We start from the raw sequence: 15,863 nt of genomic DNA, 5'->3' as shown, positions 1-15,863 counted from the left end.
GCGTGGGCGCGCGCGCCCCGGGGCGCGGGCGGGCGGCGCCCCCCGGGCGCGCGCCCCCCCCCCCCCCCCCCATATACAGCACCAACAGGCCCGACGCGCCGTACGGCAGGCTGTACAACGGCGTACGCCTCACCCGATATCGCCAACGCTGCTACCCAACATCCTCTTTTAGTCACAACACCCAGCGGCAACTCCGGGTTGCGTCTGTGCTTGAGGCGGCCATCTAGGGAAGGAGGAGAGGACCTCGCGTGGAAGGCGTTCAGTGAAGGGGAGGTAATGTAGCTAGATAGGTATACGGGGTGATGTGATCCGGCCTCATAACATAGCACACTTGTACGTGTATGCCTAGGTAGAGGATCGTTGGCGAATTCTCTTCAATGGAAGAAGGCTCATCAGGCCCAGGCAGACTGGAAACTGTAATCTAACGTTTGTTGGTTTGATCTGTCTAGAGGTTCTTTTCAAGGTATTGGTTGACAGCAGTCAACTTCTGATTTCACACCAAGGATTGAGGCATGAAAGGAAGATGTGTTGGTTGAGGATTGTTTGCTTCGCTATTTCGGGGTCCTCCCCTTATTTATATAATTTGGCTCACTAGGCAGAAATGGAATAACCTTGGAGCTAAAGTTAGGATTATGAGAGAATAAACGGATAATAGAGCAAATCGACTCATAGTTGAGTAGGTATAACTACCTACGTACCTACATACTTGATAAGGGGGAAAGTAGAACCGTAATTCGGGTAAAAACGTTTACAAGTATAATCCGATATATGTAGGAAGGTGTATACTTCCTTAGTGATACCCATGAGATTCAATCTACCTATGATAGGTCCTTACGTTAATATTTGCGTTTATAATTACCCACATGGTATCTAGGTAATATGAGTGAGTTTATGACTGGCTTTACCAGACATACAGCACGCAGATGTTGGAGATGGATAGATACATGACGTATATTAACCTGCTCACATGTGTAGCATTTACTTATACACGAGACTGGATTAACTTACTCATATTGGAGCACAATAAAGTTTGCCAAATTACCATGATTAGACAAAACTCAGATGTGATGATAGCTTCACTAATGTGCGCAATAGAAAGCAAAGACTAAATAAAAGAGATAAGACAGTTGAGTTCTTTGCGAAGCAGCTTATATTGAGGTTGGAGATAGTCGATACTATATAAGTCGCTAGATGGCTGGGAGAAGAGCCGGTTGGGTCTTAAGACCGGGTGGGCGTAGAGTATCGTTCCCCGAAGACATGCATCAACCCCGGATGATTGTTGTGCCTTCGCTTCCTTTTGCTCCCCCTTCAGGTCAACGACGAGCCTCGATGGTTCTTCTGTATTTACGGGTTTCGGTTGCTGTCACCTTATCGCTGACATCTAGTTATTTCAAATAAACAACTATGTCCCAGGCGAGATTAGTCCAAGCCTCTGAGTCTATCGCCTATAACGCCGTCTAAATGCCGTGATGCTATCAACTCCCCCAAGCCGCGACGGGCACATCTCCTTATTTGAGCGTCTAATATATACCCTGGGTACGGTATTGGAAGGTATCGTAACTATGCACCATATATTAGCAACAGGTTGCTTCATGTAAAGAGGAAGGATAAACTTACAGTCGTGTGTAGTAACTGCCAAGAGACTTCGTGATGAGATCAGTCTCTACGAAACTCTCGGCCGCGTCGGCACTTAGATGCAATTGGAAGCGCTGTCGCAATGTTGCCGTAGCCTGTGCCACACCTGCCGAGTAACAGGGCATTTTCGAATCTAGTCCCATCATGCTGACTAAGTCAACAATGTTGTCGGCTGATCGGCGCAGTGCTGGAAGGAATTAGATATACGCTGTGCAGATAGTCATCCGTAGATTCGGATCTCACCTTGGAAAGCTTGCTTGCATAATGTCTTGAAATCCTCAAAATCCGGGGAATCAACGCCACCTAAAACATCCACGTACTCCCAAGTCAGCTTAAAAGGAGCCGCTTCAAATCCAACCGCTCCAGGCGAATTCGAGAGCATGAATCCAAAATCGATGTGGATGATATGTCCTTCATTATCGATGAGCACGTTACCATTGTGCCGATCTTTCAATTGTAATATGTACGAGATGATGCTGTACGCGGCAAGGGAACGCTTAAAAGCGTCCACCGCCGCTTTGTATGGCTCGCTATCTGGCTTGCCAAACGTTTTCACCCAGTGATCTTTCAACGTCGCAAATCGACGTCGTGGGTTTATCCCTGACTCGATCGACGCCAAGGTTAAACTCCGCTTCAGCGAGTGTAGGGAGACGCCATTTGTAATGGTTTCGATGAGGCCCGATGACTCTCCAGTGACCAAAATTCGCATCAACTTCACCCATACAGGGACACCGGCATCAACCCAAATCTTATGACAGACCTGAATGAGCTGACATGCAAACGCTTCCTGTCGAAGATCAGCTCCGGTCTTGACGATCACACTGACCAAATCCCAATTCTTCATCCACCCGTACGGCGAAGTCTTACGTATCCGCTCTTTCTTCATGTTCCACGCTTCTCCGAATACTGCAGCGCTAGGATCGTCACGGTCACCTTTTCTCTGCACGCCGCCCGTCATCGCGTCGTTTTCCATCCGAGCGGCACCAGCATTTGAGTTACTTGTTGGGTCGAGTTCTTCATCCAAGTCGGAGCCTTCAGGGGGCGAAGACGCCGCGCTGGCTGCACTGGCCGCACTAGCACTGGCCTTGGCCATAATTAAATCGAATGTAGGACCCTGACCATCGTCAAGGTCGAAGCTTTGCTCTTCGAGGCTTTGCATGCTTGCGATGATCTTGGATCTAATAGCTGCGACTTCCTGACGAGGCCGTTTACCGCTGGTGGCATCAAGTTGAGCCAACATTTGTGATGCCGTCCGCATATGTGTTGCTAGAGCCGAGAAGTCAGGTGGTTGATCAGCAGATATGTTGCGTTGGTTCGACAACGTTATTCTTCGCAATGCCCCCGGACTACTCGATCTGGACGTCGATGTCACTGAAGTACGCGACGGGGTTAGGTCGAGAGACGTAGATACGTTTACGGTGCCGTTGGGTAAGTTCCTATGGTGAGCAGGTTGTTTTCCATTTCTTTTGCTGGTTGCATCGTCATGGTCAAAGGGTTTAAGCATCGGCGAAGTCCCTAGATCCCCTGAAGTTGGTTCGAAGACACTATCAATCTTTTCCAAACTAGGCTCAGAAACTCTATCCGAAGTCTGCGTCTTTTGCGCATCAGATAAATCAAATAGGCGCTTGCGCGTGCCTTGCTCAGCTACTAGATTACCAAGTAGCCTCTGGTTCTCCCCGGAACTAGGGTCGAAGGTGAAATCATCCCGAAGAATCTCGAGCATAAGCAGATACGGTACCTTTTCGGCGCTGTTTAGGACAGTAGCTTCGGCAGGATTTATCCTTACGATACGATGGTGGCGACTCTTCGCTGGTGAACCATCTACCAAGGTCGGTGGACATATGATTGGGATATCTAGCTCAGCCGGCAAATCTCTAGCAATCAGTGCGAGTTCGGCCCGCAAGGCACTAAGGCGAGCCGGCTTTGGTACTATGACTAGTCGATTAGATATATCCTCGAGCGCCGCTAGAAATGCTGTCTGGCAGTGAAAGTAATTTTGCCGAAGCAACCTTGCTTTCTGGCTCATTGTCATTTCTGCTAAGCTCGCGGATGTCTTTGCATGGTGTGAATGCCTGCGTGAGATTGTGTCCGTCGGACGTGGCAGGCCGGCGGAGAGCGGAGTTACAGGTCGTATCACCCTCGGTGATCTTACCTCAGGGAGGGGAAGAGACGACGAGCTTAAATGAGCTTCTAAGATCTTACTGTCAATATAACCTGGTTTTCGCGGTTCGAATGTGGTATCTCCGTCAGGTCCGGGACTCGCAAGTGTAGGAGTACTGGGGTGCTGCGGATACGGCGACTTTGGCGACTTTTTCGGGGACGAAACGGATTGCCGAGAATCAGACATACTCCCAATTCGAGCCAACTCACGGGGCCGTCGTGACCTCGTCGTATTTCCGGTGACGGTCTGACTCCTAGTGACCTTGGACATATGGGTTGAAGGACTTGGCTGGCTCGGCTGATTCGTTTCGGATATGACGTTGGTGGATGGATGCGATTTCCTCGCCTGTGCTACAGCCAGCGGACCAGCCCATTGCGGCAAGCTTGGAAAGCCGACGCTGGCCAAAACAAAACTCGCAAGCACCGTAACGGGCAAAATGTTCTCTTTGATCTTTTCATGTCTTGCTGTGTCCGACAATCCGAACACAATATGTTGTACCTTATTATAAACTCTCCGACATGTCTTGAAGGCTTGTGACTGCGGCGTCGAAGCGAGGTCGCGCAGATAAGTTTGGAAAAGCCAAAATGTCTAAAGCAATTATTCAGCAAGATTCTCTCTTAGACGGTGGATTCGACGGGTGTGCGGACCAGAAGTGCAGCAGTGACGGACTCTTCGCAAAGATCCAATAAAAACTCTTCCAATGCCATAGACTCATTATCGACACTTATTATAAGGTGACACAGCTGGGGAAGGAAGAATTCGATGTCCTCATACGGGAATTGGCGGAGCTTGGAGCACAGAACATAGTGGATTCCGACGTGGTCGGCATATCGGCTATAGAAATCGGGTCAAAAAGGCTGTTGTCGCAAAAGCGTGGGAGGAATTGCCTACGATAGATAGGAAACGGAGAGGAAGGGATTCTGGTTGAAGACATCACTCTCGATAAAGCGCTGGAGTAGATCCCACGACATAGCGAGCTGTCTTTAATAAGCGGAAAAGAGATCATGAGGCTCGATGCCTCACCTATGTTCGACATTAAACGACTGAAGCGAATAAGAAGAAGCTGTCATGGCTGTGGCTGTCGAATACAGCGGAGAGCGTGGGCGGTGGACGGTGAACGACGAAGGTGTCGAAGTTGAAGTTGAGTTGAAGGTGCTTGGCCCGAAGTTTTGCGGCGGCGCGCATCTACTCAGAGCATGGTAGGTACCGCACCGTACCTACGAATTGAATCGGTCCAATTCCTCGAGTAAAATGCCACTTTCTGTCTTTCTTGGCAGGTACATGTACTTCTGATACAGGAGGCATAGCGTGCTGCAACAGAACCCTGCACCCCCCTATACCGCTTCTTGATTGGCTTATACGTATTAACGTAGCTGTCATTATAGGCAAGGTTAGTACATATACTTCCTGCACTCTCGCTCCCATTCAATACGGCAGCAGCTGCCGAATCTACCGAGAGCTTCCTAACCTTAATAACCTACCAACCTCGAACTAGAAGCATTTTAAGTTACACGGCTTAATACTTGATTCAAGCAGCATTCTACGATAATACGATAGATAATTCTTGGAAGCACGTCTCCTATTCTAGAAGCTTACACACTTACCTCGCCAGTTAGTCATAGTAGCATATGCCCCGATCTGGAACAACCACGATCAACTACGATAGTCCATCGAAGGCAATGCTCGTCGCGACTTGCATGAAGGTTGGAGCACAACTACATATGTACGAACGTGGGGTAAGAAAGAAGGGAGCCACTGAGGAACTATCACATTGCAAAGGTTAATCATGAGAGACATCATCCGTCTCTGCTCTGGTCGGGTACCGCAGTTGCTTGCATTCCTTCGAAATTTATTTTTTAATAGAAATAAATGCGCTCCCGGCCTCCAAAAGCCATCATGCCACCGCAATTTAGGGCGACCCCTTAGACCTCCAACGCCGGTATAATAGCCCTAGGTGTAACGCCAGCGGCCCAAATCATCCATCGTGACCTCGTTGCCGTCGTATAATCCGTAGAAAGAGAATGTAGTAAGACGGAATAGAGGATAACTATGCCGGTGCCTTCTTTTTGCGTCCGCCCCTGCCCTTCTTCTTGACTTCCGGTCCTTCTGGTTGCTCCTCGTCGCTGTCGCTATCAGGCTTGCTTCGGGAACTCTTGCCGCCCTCCTTCTCCTCGCCCACCTTCGCCACGATATCCAGCAGGAAATCCCATTGAGTAGCTGAGCCAACCGCCTGCTTGAGCATCGGTGCAGTGATTCGTTTCGAATTCTTCTCCTTTGCTACCTCGGCACTCTTGCGGACAAGCTGTACCATGAATAGTTCTAACGCTTTACCCACAGCGATAGGCGTTTGCTGGGCGACCTTGCCCACTTCTTCATCAGCCTGCATTATGCGCTTGATGCGCGCCGTGGGGAACTTTGTCTTGACGGGTGAAGGGTCCATCTCGTTCTGCTTTGCCGCCGGGGCGATCTTTCGCGGCGGCATGCTACTTTGGGGATCTGATAAGGCGAGTTGCTCATGCAACTCGGGTTGTGGAGAGGCTGAGGGTTGGGAAGGCTGCGCTTGTAATTGGTGGTAAGCAGCTGACGATGAAGACTCGAGGTACGGTGGATAATAAGAAGCAGATGTCGGTGCGGGAGCGGTCGGGCTTTGGTAATTATATGGTCGAGTTGTCTGGATGAACTGCGTTTGTTGGCGGGGAGAGTAATATTGTTCAGCTCCTTGTTGCTGATGTCCTTGTCCTTGTTGTCCACCGCCTGAGGGAGGGTAAGTGTTAAAGGTGGGATTGTTACTATATGCGGGAGCACTAGTAGGTTGCGTTTGTTGATGCGGTGCGGGCGATTGATATGTATTGTACTGGTGGGGCTGTGGCTGATTGTGATTGTATCTTAAAGACGCTGCTCCCAGGCCACCGGCCACTCCAACCCCAGGTACGGCTTGAAAGGGATATCCACCTGGGGCGTCGGTACTCTGAGGAATGTCGGAAGAAGCACCGGAATAAAAGGAAGAAAGATCGGGCGATTTTGGCGCATATGAGCTTTCTTGGGTTGACATGGTCTCAAGTGGAATTTAAAATAAAAAAAAATTCGCAGGACCGCAAGTAAAAATGGGGAGCTCTGGAATGGCGGGGCAGCTTTTTCGAGACCTTGTTGCAATACTGTCTTCTTTTTCTGTGGTTCGTATGAATTCTTGTGGTAAGTTGATTCGGACAGATGTAGTTTTTATGCAGTCTGTGTGGCTGGTCAAGGTTGCTAAAGACCAGGATGATCTCTTCTTTTAATCTAGTCGCAACCAATAGACATCAGACTAGGTAGGTGCCTACGGTATGAAATAGGTAAAATAGGTACGGCAGGAGGTAGGGAGGTTAGACTAATGCAGGAGGTAGCACCCAATGATGGTCATACGCGTTATACGCACAACACAACAATGAAAGATAGCAGCGGCAGCAGTGTGAGTGTGTACAAATGTCTAAATAGTCCTACCGCACGGTGTACCTTAGGTAGGACTGAGAGAGGACAATGACACTGGAAAGGCTCTACACTAGCTGTTGCTCACTTCAAATGTCGTTCGTAACCCGTACAGAATACAATTCGGCGGATTGAATAGAATTGTACCTAGTACCGTGCAATTTGCATAAGTGCATGAATGGATATGCGTATGAGTCAGGCGGGTACAGCCCTAAGCTGTGATTGGATAAGACCGTTGGCTTGTGACTGTACGGCGTAGAGCATAAAAGAAAGGACGGTATTGAATTGCAACCGTTCAACTTAATCCGAAATACAGTTTCAACGTTTGTGAGGACTGTGGATTGCGGATTGTGGAGAGGTTGTGTGGATGGCGTCGAACGTCCGAATAAAAAGATAGAAGTACAAACAGTTTAAAGCGTCTTAGCGAAGGTGGGGTGAATATGCGATCTATGCGTAATTGCCAGGTAGTGTGTTTGGGTAGATGGATGACTGGAGCTCGGCGCGTTTTTCTGGCTGGTTGGGAAGGAGCCTCGGACTGGTTTTATATTCCTACATGTAATCGCGATTGAGCACCGCCACATCAAGAAAAAAAAGTTGATACCCCACACAATCTTCTCATCATTATTGGAAGATGTTACTTAATCTTCCTTAATCATACCGTTTTTACACATCCCACATCTCGTACATCGTACATACTTTTCGACGTTCATAATTTGGGTAACTGTCCAAATAATCCATCGACTCATGCATGACATTTCGATGATCTTCTCACGAATGGATCTAGCACGTGTGTCTCCAATGGCACCAGGCGACCAATATTCTGTCACGAATAACCCGGTCGCATAAGCCGGTCCTATCATGGATCAAACCGAGGCTTCCATGTAGCATTATGTAGGCTGCATGTTGACATAACCTTCAAGTTAAGGTAAATGACTCTCTCTCAGCCTTATTGTATCGAATTTTCTAATAGATAGATGGATAGATTTAAGAAATTGGTAGATTTGATGAAAAACAAACTTTTTTATTACTATTCCTAGCTCGTCCCACTGATGGATGGTCTTGGTCTAACATCCATCGTGTCTTCAAGGATGCTTCGGCTAAAACGTGCCTTGGCATGTCATGAATGATGATAACCATGCAAAGAGCTTTGTCGGAGACCATGATTAGCATCGTCAGTCCAGAAGCCGAGTGCTCGTGCCCTATGGTTTCTTCTCTGCCGGCGAGGTCTGTGATGACATAACTTGATCTAATCTGACATGACATAAGACCCAGGCACGGAAATCCATGGATTTATTCACTTTAGATAAACATGAACAACGCGCCAAGTGGCGGCGGTCTCATACTCTGATTTCAATTTAGTCAATATTATCGCGAATCTCCTCCACTAAATATTTCAACCCTTTTTGTCTATCACTTAGTGAGCTGCTAAGAAATACACAAGCCACGGGCCAGGCGTGGATGCCTCCCTTCTCTTCCCTACTATGCACTTTTATATCGTTTTTCTCGAAGAACTCGATCAAACCTGCTATCTCAGGCGCGAAAACCTCTTCAGCACCATAAGCTATGAAAATCCCTTTCGAAGGCATTGCGCCTTTCCACCACGAAATATCTCTGCAGCTGCCCGGCGATAAGAGTGGATCATTGACGGAAACTTTCTCTCCGGCGTATTGGCGAGCATACAGATGCAAGTTTCCGGCATCGAGGTAGTCGCTTGCGGTATTTTGGTGCTTGCTGGAGACCAGCGTTACCCAAGGCGAAATAAGCACAGCCATCCCGGGCTTTGCCAAACGCCAGGCTCCGGTATTGTCCATTTTTTCAAGATGGCGGCTAATATTGGCAAGATGGAGGAGCAAACTGAGCACTATAGTGGCTCCTGCGGAGTCTCCGCTGACGCAAATCTTGTTAGGGTCCTGCACGACCGAAAGCACATGCTCGTAGGCAGCAATTGTTTCCTCTAGTTGCGCCGGAAAGCTTGCGTCGGGGACCAAGGTATAATCCAAAGCAAAGATGGCCGGATTTTGATACCCGCTGTGGCCTAGCAGGTTTGCCCATGCGAGTAGAAACTCCAGGTAGAAGTACGCCGAGCCCATCGAGAAGCCGCCGCCTAGATTATTGTCAGCCACCGCCATATTCAGCCCGGGTGCGTATATAACTGTACCATGAGCATAGAATATACAAATGTCAGGTTTCTTCATTGGGTCTTTAATAATCCAGATCCCTTTGAAGCGTTTCTACGGCTCAACTCATTATTAGCACACGCTTGGTGGGAATTAAGTCGTCACGGTAGGGGAAATTTCGTACATCGTTATACTCGTTCCAGTGGACAGGAGACCTCAAATAGCCGTGGCGCAGAAGCCGGAATCTCAAAAATGGCAAGGCCACTGGCTTAGAAAAGAACACCCTTCCAACTTTAGGAGGTATATTTGCGAAGGCATAGCGAACGCAGCGGATTACAAAATCCTCAAATGGGGTTGCTTTTTGTACGAATGGAGACTGACTGTCGTATCCAATCAGATAGCGCTCGTGAACAAATTTGAAGGGAAGTTCAAGTACTGTGTCGTTGTATTCATAAATTAGCTATCTCATCTCGTACCTGCTCATATTTGGCCAACTTCATCTGAGAACTCACATAAAAAAGGTAGGCACTTCAGGACTACCCATGTCGTCTGAAATAGTCCAACATGAATTATCAACTGCGGTGCTAGGAACGCACAGAAAACCAAACAATCTAAATACGAAATCGGACCCAGAATCATCGTGCTTAACGAACGTGATAACCTGCAATCTTGCCCATCAACACAATGTAAATAAACCTATAATTGATACCAATCATAGACTACCTAAATATCCCCAGCAATTGATGACAGTGACACTTTGACACTATGTAAGTTACCCGTTCTTAGCTCAATGCTCGATGGAACTCAATTGCTTAATCCTTCGTGGTAGCGCGGCTAGTAAGTTACTGGCTGATGACGTCGGAGGTTGCGCGTAGATTTTGTTCTATGAGCGTCTGAGTGAGGATAAGTCATAGCTACCTTTCGAAGTCTTCTTGTTCAGCTCATGTCACCGGGAAGATGTTAAAACAACGCGCGACTTGGAACTCTACGGCTAAATTATCGCGTGACGTATGGTCTTGAATTACCTAAGAGTTTGACAAGGGAGCATTGTGTGAGACACATTTAGTGGGGACAATTATCAAATGTAGAATATCAAACAATGCAGGTCAAATTCAAGGTCTGAAGCTTTGCAGTAGATACTGGGTAGAGGAATAAAAGGTAGTTTAGGTTCGATTCCTATTAGGCCTGTTGGTGCCTTCCTTTTATCCCTTCTATCTGCAGTATAGGTAATCACATGTTGAGTTGCAGTACTAATAAGTAGCAATATTGAATAGGCCCGAATTGCGTTTTTATATTCAAATTTGATCTGTCATTACCTAAGTGAATACTATCAATAAAGAAAATCTGAAATAGGGAGGTCAAGCTTTTAAGGGTTCAGCTAGTTCAATGTAAAAAAAATTCAGGGTCGATTTTTCATGTTGACTTTTCGTAACTTTTATAAGAACTAAAATCAATGCAATCTTCATTTTCGTCAATCAATTCGATGTGACTGACACAATGAAGACCCAACAGGAAATCAGCTTTACAATAAAAAGAACAATGAAAAATAAAAAAACCATTGGTCCCAGAGAGGCTTGAACTCTCGGCCTTCGCATTTACTTAATATTTCCTAGCTATCCGACATAGGATGATATTAGTACGACGCTCTAACCAACTGAGCTATGGGACCCTTCCTATCCGTCGCTTGAAATGGTTTGGAATTGGTGATGCTTGACTCAGTGCCTTAACAAACTACATATCTAGGCAGGTTAAGCAACGCCCATCTATTTCTAGAAATCTACACCTTCTCTCTACCTACTCTACTAGACCAAATCCCCAAATGCTCTTAAATCCCCCTTCTTCTTCTTTCTCATTCTCATTCTCCTAGTCTTAAATGCACCTCTATCCACCCACCTAATTATGAGCAACCTCCAAGATCCTCCTCTCCATCTCCTCAAACGCCCCCAGCACCTTACCATACCTCTGAAAAACCCCGTCGCGGAACCCATCGTCCACCTTCTGTATAGCCTCCTCCTCCCTCCAGCGCTGACCAATCAGATCATCAAAACTCTCATCAGCGTCCCTGCGCTCGAGCGCCCAGAGCGCCTTATACGCGCCGCCGAGCGCGCACGCGTTGCCGCCGACGTCCAGCTTATACACGCCGTCGGCGCCACCCAGCACGTCGCCTACCACGCGCGCGATCGCCGGGTTGAGGGAGCCGCCCCCAACCAAGTAAATCCGGCGCGGCTGCGCGGGTAAGTGCAGCCGGTCGTTCGGCGACGAGACCAGCTTCTGCGAGCGCAGCCGCATCGAGAGCGCCTGCGACTCAACGATAACCCTTGCGTCGGCGTCCGGGCCCCAGTCGCCCGTCTCCGCGAGGCCGGACCCGTCCGCGGCGCTGCACGTGTACCGCCACGTGCCCGCCTTGATGTTCGGCACGATCTCCGGCATCGGGAAGTACAGCCCGAGCTTCGCCTTGTCGCCTTCCTTGCGCACGTCCAGGGGCGGCGTCTCGAGGACCTGCTTGTTGAAGTTCTCCCACGCGTCTGAGCCCGATGGCTTCGGGAGCTTGTCGCGGACTTTCTCGCGCGCGAGGCCGCCGTTCTTGTAGCAGAGCATGAACATGAAGTGTCCCTTAGTCGTGGGGTGGTTCATGAAGTGGTACGATGGGTCTGGCTTGTAGCTCGGCGTGTTCATGAGGAAGGTGCTCGAGGTGCCGAGAGAGACTATGGCGTCGAGGGGACGCAATGGTAGGGAGAGTATCGTTGCTGGATTGTCGCCTGTGAAGGGGGCTACCTGGCACTCGGGGCTGAACCCGTAGCGCTGTACGAAGTAAGACGAGATGCCACCCAGGCTGCCACCACCGTCTAATGGCACATCACCCAGCTTCTTCCGCAGCTCTGGTACGCCCTCCTTGGTCGCCGTTAGTTCCAGGAGTGTTTCGTTCCATTTCTCACCGGCGATATCCCATAGGTTCATGCCGGTGACATCACTTATGTCTATAGGTGCAATGGCACCTAAGAACAGAGAAGCCAGAAAAGAGGATGCAAGTGAGATGCGAGCAGTTTTACTGTAGACCTCAGGGCGTCTCCTTCGCATTCGTAGAATTTGGGTACCCGTGAAACGCTGCTTTCTGTTAGCTACCTAGATACGCATTGAACGTCGGTTAGAATTTGAGACTGCATACATGGTGAGCGGCACTTCCCGTTGCATCAGCTAACTTCTGTTTCGAACCCAGGTGGGCATCGAAATGGTCGCACTCAGTCTGCGTGCTATGGTCCTGCCAATTCGGCGCAAAATCATAGGCGAAGACATGAGACAGTTGATCGAGCAACGTCTTCCCGCCCTCGAGCTTCTTCAATGCAGACTCGGCATGTTCGTTCCAGTAGACGCTTGAATGTTGTTGACCAGAGCCGCTTATGCCTCTTATACGCTCCACGGGGCATCCCTTCTCCTTTAGGCGTGTTAAGACGAGATCTACGGCCTCAACCCACATGGCCACGGGTTGGTACACCTCGCCTTCATCTTCGTTTGTTTGTACTCCCTTTGTGATTTTGTACTTGGTAGCATAATCGGCGTCGAAGTCGACCTTGGCTTCAGAAATGACCTTGAGGTCTGAAGCAATCACAATCGCTACAATTGTGTAGGTAATTAGCTTAAGGGTCTATTTTATCGGCCGCTAATTATCAACGAAGCTAACTTGCCCTTCAATTGCTGGGTTGAAAGATCGAACCCGAGGTATAGTGGCCCACCGCTCATACTGACTCAAATACTCTCCCTAGCAATACTAACAAGTGCGGCTTTCGATTCAGGGGTAGAAAATACTAAGACCAATGTAAGCTCTGGGATTTACAAACTGGACATAATTAGGTGTGGAATTCCAAGGCAGAGGAACTGTCCTAGCATGAATCGTGAGCTACTAATAAAAGTCCCTCAAATTTATTTGCTGGACTGATCGGAGCTGTTGATGCAAGATTTACGAATGCTATGACACCAGAGACTCAGATCTCGGTATGGCGGGGCAATGCGTGCCCTATCAATTCAGGCTAAAACGTCATCCGCTCCAATCATGGAAATCGATAAGCTCTAGAACATTTGGGAACATCGAAAAGCGCATACCTTTAGAGCCACTTCTTGGCGCCAGGGTCAATGTGTGTAACCATTTATCACGATATGTCACGGTTAGGCGCCTCCGAATTCGCATATTTCATAGATCCTCAATATCCGCATGTATTGCTCGAGGCCACAACGTTGTGGACTTTGCTATGCTAATCCCAAATGGGTAAAGCAGTCAGACAGCTCGGTGTCCTCCGAGGCTATCTCTTCAAAGTTTCTTCAAAGTTTCGTGTGTAGTTGCTCGCTCACGGAACCATTCCTTTCTCTCCGCATTTGCCATGTCCTTCCACCTGCAAATGCTATCTCTAGGAAGTGTCAAATGCTAAAAAAAATCTTTCCGGATACCGTGCGTCGCCAATGCTGATCGAAAATATAGTACATGTATGCTCTATCACAAGAGCATCGTCGTGATTTTGAACTTCCTCAGTGTAGTTTTGGTATCATGATTGTGCCAACCCTCCAAGTTTGCCGAGGCTCGAGCCAACGCCTTAACGCCAAAAGGTAATCATCTCTTTCTTCCCTAACTGACTCATTTCGATTTATGATTCCCATTGCCGTTGTGGTTGTGGTTATGGTTGTGATTGTGGTTATTCTCGTCTTCTTCAGGCTCGGGGCTTGATCGAGGGCTAACATCGCCGGGAATAAATTCGTCAAACTTCTCTACAGTGACGTCCTTTGATACAAAGCGGACGCGCACTCGGCGAACACCACGGACTTTGCCGCCGACGCGTTCTCGGATTTGCTGTTCAGCATCGCCAAGAGCTTCCATGGCCCACTCTCTTGGCAAGGCTACCTCAAGGTCCACCAGATAGTTTTGCCCTGACTTAACACCTGTGACGTCTCTCAGTTCGATCTCTGACCCGCCTGGTATTGTTTTGAAAGCTTCTCGGGCCTGCTTCTGTATTGAGGTCTTGACTTCGTCATCGATGCTTCGGTCTGCAAGTTCGAAAAGAGATGCGACTGTATTCTCGGCTCCAGCCTTCACCACCATCAAGGAGATAAGTAGACTACCAACAGGATCCAGCCAGGCTGCGTTCTTGACAAAATTGGCGCCCAGGATCACTGCTAGGGTTACAATGCCTGTAAGACTGTCGACTCGGTGATGGATCGCATTCGAGGAAAGAACGGACGATTTGCGCTCACGGGCAACTTTCATGGCTATTATGAAAATACAGGGTTAATCTCTCTACGATATAGCTACGGTTCTAGGAGTAGCGTAATTGGAAGACTTACTAGCATGATACAACCATTCCTTGACAGCAACTGTGCCGGCAGCTAGCCATGCAGCATGGAGGCTTGGAATCACATCAACACCATGCCCATGACCATGGCTGTGTCCGTGTGAGTGGGCATGTGTTAAAAAATCCGCCGCTGCAGTAGGGTCGAGAAAGAAATGTCCATAGAGTGTCAGGAGACTACCGTAGCCCATCCAGATGCCCCCAAATAGAAGCATGCTCGACACGCCCAATGATCCCAAACTCTCAATCTTTCCAAAGCCAGCTGGAAATTTGTCGGTGGGTGGTTTTAAACTCCATGAAATGGTTGCAAGTGTTAAGATGTCGGAGGCAAGATCAGTCAAGCTGTGGACCGCGTCTGCTACCATAGCTTTCGAGCTGAATACATAACCACCTACTCCCTTCGCAATCGCCATACCGAGATTGGAATAAAGACCGATTCGAGTAATGCGTACTCCGGCATCATTCTTATTTTGCGAAGTTAAATACACGTTATCATGGTGGTGAGCATGGCTATGTTTGTGGCCACTATGGCTTCGCGTCTGGGTGAGCGCGGCCATTATGGGAAAAGAGCGTTGATGTTGTCTGGGAACAAAGTGGGAAGAATGTGGAATAGGGGTGGCAGAAGAAACGGAAATAGATTGGTATTGAGCAGAAGATGTTTGAAAGATGCGACGTGGTTGTGAACGGATTGGTTTATGTGTCCAATAAGGCTTACACAAAGCTGGAGCTGCTGGTTGTTCCTGACGGATAAAACATGCACTCAAGCCTAGGCCTCCTGCCGATGTTGCAAGCTCTGAGCCAGCTGCTACAGCCCGGCGCAGACCGCTGCTACCGCCTAAGCACGGCCTACCGGTCCCTTGTGGAAACATCGAATGAGGAAATGTCTCGCCCGAACTTAAAAAAGTGACAAGAGCGACAAGGGTGGTATACTGCGTAAGGTATGGAAGGCGACGCGCGTTGGAGGCTTGGAACCAACAGGTCGACTGGAGGCTAGAGGCGAATAACAATGAAAAATATTGTCTAAAATGAGAATCGTCGTTGTGGGAGACTTGCGATGCGTGCGCATTCCTTGAACTGCGACGACATCGGATGGGTCGGGCCTGTAAAAAAGTACCAATTGGAGCTTACGCGATTCGATCTTTCCGGTTGTCA

The 15,863-nt window shown here is 48.5% G+C and overlaps 5 protein-coding genes and 1 non-coding gene across 6 annotated transcripts; all 6 read right to left on the bottom strand.

Annotated features, from left to right (window-relative positions):
* Positions 1 to 1,061: 1,061 nt before the first annotated feature.
* Positions 1,062 to 4,980, bottom strand: F4807DRAFT_412673 (phosphatidylinositol 3). Its single transcript, XM_047996797.1, has 5 exons — positions 4,688 to 4,980; positions 4,444 to 4,630; positions 1,879 to 4,384; positions 1,618 to 1,822; positions 1,062 to 1,560 (listed from the first exon to the last, which is right to left on the bottom strand). The coding sequence occupies exons 1-5, from the start codon at positions 4,765 to 4,767 to the stop codon at positions 1,521 to 1,523; spliced, it is 3,018 nt and encodes a 1,005-aa protein (XP_047857557.1). The 5' UTR covers positions 4,768 to 4,980; the 3' UTR covers positions 1,062 to 1,520.
* Positions 4,981 to 5,792: 812 nt separating this feature from the next.
* On the bottom strand, positions 5,793 to 7,259 carry F4807DRAFT_309103 (uncharacterized protein). Its single transcript, XM_047995023.1, has one exon. It carries the CDS (start codon positions 6,846 to 6,848, stop codon positions 5,844 to 5,846), a length of 1,005 nt encoding a protein of 334 aa, XP_047857556.1. The 5' UTR covers positions 6,849 to 7,259; the 3' UTR covers positions 5,793 to 5,843.
* Positions 7,260 to 7,932: 673 nt separating this feature from the next.
* F4807DRAFT_412667 (alpha/beta-hydrolase) lies at positions 7,933 to 10,593 on the bottom strand. Its single transcript, XM_047996796.1, has 5 exons — positions 9,891 to 10,593; positions 9,563 to 9,813; positions 9,420 to 9,492; positions 8,244 to 9,365; positions 7,933 to 8,186 (listed from the first exon to the last, which is right to left on the bottom strand). The coding sequence occupies exons 1-4, from the start codon at positions 10,015 to 10,017 to the stop codon at positions 8,617 to 8,619; spliced, it is 1,200 nt and encodes a 399-aa protein (XP_047857555.1). The 5' UTR covers positions 10,018 to 10,593; the 3' UTR covers positions 7,933 to 8,186; positions 8,244 to 8,616.
* A 284-nt stretch (positions 10,594 to 10,877) lies between these two features.
* On the bottom strand, positions 10,878 to 13,323 carry F4807DRAFT_412663 (actin-like ATPase domain-containing protein). The gene is made up of 3 exons (XM_047996795.1): positions 13,062 to 13,323; positions 12,545 to 12,990; positions 10,878 to 12,483 (listed from the first exon to the last, which is right to left on the bottom strand). The coding sequence occupies exons 1-3, from the start codon at positions 13,114 to 13,116 to the stop codon at positions 11,272 to 11,274; spliced, it is 1,713 nt and encodes a 570-aa protein (XP_047857554.1). The 5' UTR covers positions 13,117 to 13,323; the 3' UTR covers positions 10,878 to 11,271.
* F4807DRAFT_t28 lies at positions 10,938 to 11,047 on the bottom strand. The gene has a single exon. It is a non-coding gene; the product is annotated as a tRNA-Ile (tRNA).
* Positions 13,324 to 13,562: 239 nt separating the features above from the next.
* On the bottom strand, positions 13,563 to 15,849 carry F4807DRAFT_412660 (cation efflux family-domain-containing protein). The gene is made up of 2 exons (XM_047996794.1): positions 14,707 to 15,849; positions 13,563 to 14,631 (listed from the first exon to the last, which is right to left on the bottom strand). Exons 1-2 carry the CDS (start codon positions 15,578 to 15,580, stop codon positions 14,003 to 14,005), a joined length of 1,503 nt encoding a protein of 500 aa, XP_047857553.1. The 5' UTR covers positions 15,581 to 15,849; the 3' UTR covers positions 13,563 to 14,002.
* Between the last annotated feature and the right edge of the window lie 14 nt (positions 15,850 to 15,863).

The sequence above is a fragment of the Annulohypoxylon truncatum genome, assembly GCF_022578515.1.
Source record: "Annulohypoxylon truncatum strain CBS 140777 unplaced genomic scaffold F4807scaffold_5, whole genome shotgun sequence".
NCBI lineage: Eukaryota > Fungi > Ascomycota > Sordariomycetes > Xylariales > Hypoxylaceae > Annulohypoxylon > Annulohypoxylon truncatum.
The sequence above is the reverse complement of the archived record's forward strand: the minus strand, read 5'-3'. Positions and strand labels throughout refer to the sequence as shown.